The 4865-nt window shown below is 49.8% G+C and overlaps 1 protein-coding gene across 1 annotated transcript in view; it reads left to right on the top strand.

Annotated features, from left to right (window-relative positions):
- The window catches only part of LOC126398294 (probable G-protein coupled receptor 132), a 5176-nt gene extending 2956 nt beyond the window's left edge, over positions 1-2220 (top strand). The window contains exon 2 of the mRNA XM_050057508.1: positions 414-2220. Within this exon, the coding sequence (XP_049913465.1) occupies positions 419-1498 (1080 nt within the window). The 5' untranslated portion in view covers positions 414-418 and the 3' untranslated portion in view covers positions 1499-2220. The remainder of the gene's footprint in view (positions 1-413) is intronic.
- Positions 2221-4865: the final 2645 nt, after the last annotated feature.

Genomic DNA, 4865 nt, shown 5'->3' on the forward strand with positions numbered 1-4865 from the left:
AGAGGTTACATAAAACCAGAGTGACCGTCCTCTACTGACCAATCAGACTGCAGGGTTTCTAGCTCCACCTTTTAGTACCAGATCTGTGTGCTAGGTACCCCAACAGAGGGGGGACCAAACATGGGGACGCTAAGGAACGCTTCTGTTGGGACCATCCACAACTTTTACTGTGGAGACAGAAAAAAAAAAAATTAAATTAACTGAACTGCTCAGCCTTCATCAGCAACATCATCATCATCATCATCGGCCGACAATAAGAATGAAAACCCAGAGACGTGATGATGATGGTACTGATGATGTGGAGATGATAACAGCTTGTCTCTGAATCTCACTTCTGATTCTGTGACTTTTATTTTTTGTCTTCTTTGTCAAACTGATCTTGAATCTGATTGGTCGTCTCTGTCTTCCTGCAGACATCATGCACGAGTCTCCGACAACCGAGACACTTCCTCTGACGAACAACACTGCTTCCTCTTTGTGCGAGCCTCTGTATGAAGAGGGCCGTCTGCCACTGGTGCTGCTGTACAGCCTGGTGCTGGCGGTAGGACTGCCTGCCAACCTGCTGACCGTCTACCTCACCTGGCTGCAGGTGTGCAGGAAGAACGTGCTGGGCGTTTACCTGTGGAGCCTGTCGCTGTGTGACCTTACCTACCTGGGAACGTTGCCGCTGTGGGCGCACTACGTCAGCAGAGGTCACTTGTGGTCATGGAGCTCAGCCACCTGCAAGCTAACGGGCTACATCTTCTTCAACAACATGTACATCAGCATCTTCCTACTCTGCTGCATCTCCTGTGACCGCTACGTCGCCGTGGTCTACAGTGTCGAGTCCCGTGGCCTCCGCCGACAGCGCCATGCTGCCCTAATCGCTCTTGGCATCGTGTTGCTGGTCGCTGTCGGTCACACCCCCGTCTTCACCATGACGGAGGGCGACGCCGCTGAGGGCGACCGCCGCTGCTTCGAACCAAGTCAGAGCAGCACCAAGGTGACGGGCTTCAGCTACGCCCGCTTCATCATTGGCTTCCTGATCCCGCTGCTGGTGCTGGTGGTGACAAATCGGGGCATCCTGGCCAATGTGCGGCGCAGCACAGGGCTGCGGCAGGAGCAGAAGGAGCGCGTTCGCTGGCTGGCCCTGGCGGTGGTGGTGCTGTTCCTGGTCTGCTTCGCCCCATACCATGTCATCCTGCTGGTCCGAGCCGTCCTCTTCCACTTCCCCGAGGACGGCACCTGTCTGTTTGAGAGGACAATATACACACCCTACACCATCTCGCTCGGCCTGTCCACCATCAACAGTGCCGTCAACCCCATCCTCTACGTCCTGTCCAGCGACAACATCCGCAAAGAGCTGAGCCGAGGCCTCGTGCGGGTCTGTGACCGAGCGCACCTGAGACCACGATCAGACAGCAGCCAGAACAAGATCCAGCCCAACAGGAACTCCTCAGAGCTGCATGTGATGACCGAGACCAAGAGACCACAGGGAGGACCACCACCAGGGACCTGACCCACCTCAGCTAGACTCTACTGGTCTCTTCTGGAATCTACTGGATTCTGGTGGTCTCTGCCAGGCTGTACTGGACTCTGCCAGATTCTACTGGACTCTTGTTGTCTCTGCCAGACTCTGCTGGACTATATGGGTCTCTACTGGTGTCTGGTGGTCTCTACCAAACTTAACTGGACTCTACTGGTCTCTAAAGGTCTTTACCAGACTCTACTGGTCTCTGGTGGTCTCTGCCGGACTCTGCTGCACTCTACCAGACTCTGGTGGACTCTGCTACACTCTAGTGGACTCTGGTGTTCTCTACCAGACTCTGCTGGACTGGTGGTCTTTAATGGACTCTGCCGGACTCTACTGGTCTCTACTGGTCTCTGGTAGTCTCTGCCAGACTCTGGTGGACTCTGCATGACTTTAGTGGACTCTGGTGTTCTTTACCAGACTTTGCTGAACTCAACTGGACTCTACCAGACTCTGCTGGACTAGAAGTCTCTAATGGTCTCTGGTGGACAGTGGATCTGAACAGTTTGTCCTGACTGGGTGCTGAAAGGAGACAAGGACTACTTCTGCTGGTCTGGACCAATCAGGACACAGAGGATCAATAAATGTTATAAATAAAGTTTCAGACGCCTCCATCAGAAAAACTCAAACTGTTTCCTGTTTTTAAAACCCTCTCATTCTGTGTTCATGTTCAATTTGTCTTTGTAAATAAAGTTGTATTCATCACAGAAGCAGCAAACGTGTCAAAACTCAAACAGGAAGTCAGACAGATAAAAAACTGACCTCAGACCAGCCGACACACTTTTACATTTCTGCTTTTTATTTTTGTAGCCTGAAAAAAACCTGCTGTGATGTCAGACGACGCCGGCGCCGTTTGTTCGCAGTCTGATCAGTGTCAGACTTTTTTCTGTCTCACTGACTGAACCGTGTTTGTCCTTCCCGTCACCTTCAGTTCCCCTCTGATCAACCAACCATCATCCTCATCCTCCATGACACGCCTCAGATCAGAACAGAACAGACATCACTCTGTCCCCTGAGGTGTCCCCCAGGGTTCACTGCTTGGTCCTCTTCCTTTCATCCTCTAAACACTCAGACAGATCCTCCGTCACCGCTGCCACTGACTCCGCCCGCTCCACCTGCCTGACAGACATTAAAGGGACAGTTCAGATCTTTTGAGGTGGGGTTGCAGGCTGGAGTACAGAAGCTTAGCGATGTCCTGCTGTGGACGAGGTCAGCAGCAAAATGTATTTTAGACATTTAAAAAATCTGTATCGGTAAAAGTGTTCGCTATATTGAGAATATTTTCACAGCTTCACCTTCATGTCACTCAGAGATTTCCAACAGGAAACTGGAGCTGTTATATCTCTCTCGTCACAGCCAGACTCCAGTGATAAAAACAGTGATTTAACATGAGTGAACTCAGAGCTGCTGGTCGACTGCTGCCTCCATCAGCCAGTGTCTTTGTGTCACTGTGTGACTTTGGTGTTTTAAAGGTTAATCCAGATTCACCAAAGTCACACAGTGACACAAACACACTGACTGATGGAGGCAGCAGTCGACCAGCAGCTCTGAGTTCACTCATGTTAAATCACTGTTTTTATCACTGGAGTCTGGCTGTGACGAGAGCAGAGATGGAACTGAAGCTGTCTGTTGACTGTTTCCCCGTCAGAACGAGCTGTCTGACAGAAAGGTGAACCAGTGAAGACATTCTTAATGTAGCGTAAAGTTAAACTGATATTGATTTTTTTTCCGGTGTCTAAAATACATTTTGTTGCTGACCCCGCCCACAGCACGACATCACTGAGCTGTCATGTCCAACTGGGGACGTACTGACTGACGTCTCCTGTCAGTAACACACTGACTGTGGTTCAGTAACTGATACAACTCCACCTCAAAAGATCTGAAGTGTCCCTTTAAAACAAAGATGCAAAAAAATGTTCTGAAACTAAACTGCTGTGAGTCCGAATCTTAATCACTGACACCTCCCCCCCCCCCCCCCCCTTCAGAATTTCACCATCAGTACTGGGTTTGCCACCACTGAGTCATCTCTGACACCACCGCCCTCTACTTCCTGCCACATATCAACCACTTCACCAAAACAGCCTCCCTCCACCTCTGTCATGTCACCCACCCAATCAGCTGTAACATCCAGGCGTCACTATGGCAACAGTTTCCTCTGTATCAGTGTTTCTCAACCTTTTTACTTCAAAACTGATTCATGAGGTCAGAGACCAGATCAGGGAGTGTGTGTGTGTGTGTGTGTGTGTGTGTGTGTGACTACACAGTGTAAAAACTGAATTTCCCTTCGGGGGTTAATGACATATATCTTCCTCTTCTTGGTCTAAAGCAGAGGAAGTGAAACAGTGAAACAGAGCAGACTCTCTGACCCTCTGTAGTGGACTCAACACTGAAAATTAACTGTACTCCATTTTTCTGAGAACCGCAGCTCTGTGATACCAAAGACCCTTTTAACACAGAGATGGCGCCACAGAGCCGCCACGACGCCCCTCCTCCACGCCGCCTTCTCATTTTTACACAGAACCAAACAACAGCGGCATCATGTGGCTCCAGTGTGTGATGTCAGACAGCATGATGACATCACAGAATCAAAAGAGGCGTAACATGTAACACAACAGCGTTGGCCTCTAGCGTGACATATAACAAACGTGTCAGCAGCTCTTTATAAACAATAACAATGACATCACATGTCAATAACAATCATTTAGTGTCCCTGTTATATGGCGGCTGATCTCGTCCTCTGCTCAGAGGGTAAGGAGCCCCTGTTAGCTGCTAACTGTTGCTAACAGCTGCTTTTTAAATCTCCCGCTGTGGGTCGAACACATAACATGTTGTCAAAACGTCACACTAGTTCTGCAGACTGTCCCTTTTACACAGACGCTGTTTCGGTGTTGTTGCTTCCTGCTCTGACACCTTAAAGACGAGACAACTCTGTTCCCAAGTTCTGTGATCGTACCTTTTATACAGAACAGTGAAGCAGCACAACGCCTTAAAGAGACAGTGTAAAAGTGGCGACTGTCGTTAACAGATGTAGGTATGTACAGAACTCTGCTGCCCGCCTGCTAACCAGTCCATCCTCATATGACCACATCACCCCAGTCTGCATGACCTCCACTGGCTTGAGTGAAACTCAAGAGACATTTTAAGATGCTACTCATCACCTGTAAGGCACTGAACAACATGGACAAAGGGCCATGCTTTGTTTCAGTTTAGAGATCAACGTCGCCTCAACTTTTGTTGGTTGGACCGACTAAGGGCCTACCCTGTGACGACAGAGGGCCGGCCACATGCCAACAGAGGGCCGGCCCTCTGTCATCACAGGGTAGGCCCTTAGTCGGTTGAGGCGACGTTGATCTCT

Source organism: Epinephelus moara, chromosome 12, assembly GCF_006386435.1.
Source record: "Epinephelus moara isolate mb chromosome 12, YSFRI_EMoa_1.0, whole genome shotgun sequence".
Taxonomy (NCBI): domain Eukaryota; kingdom Metazoa; phylum Chordata; class Actinopteri; order Perciformes; family Serranidae; genus Epinephelus; species Epinephelus moara.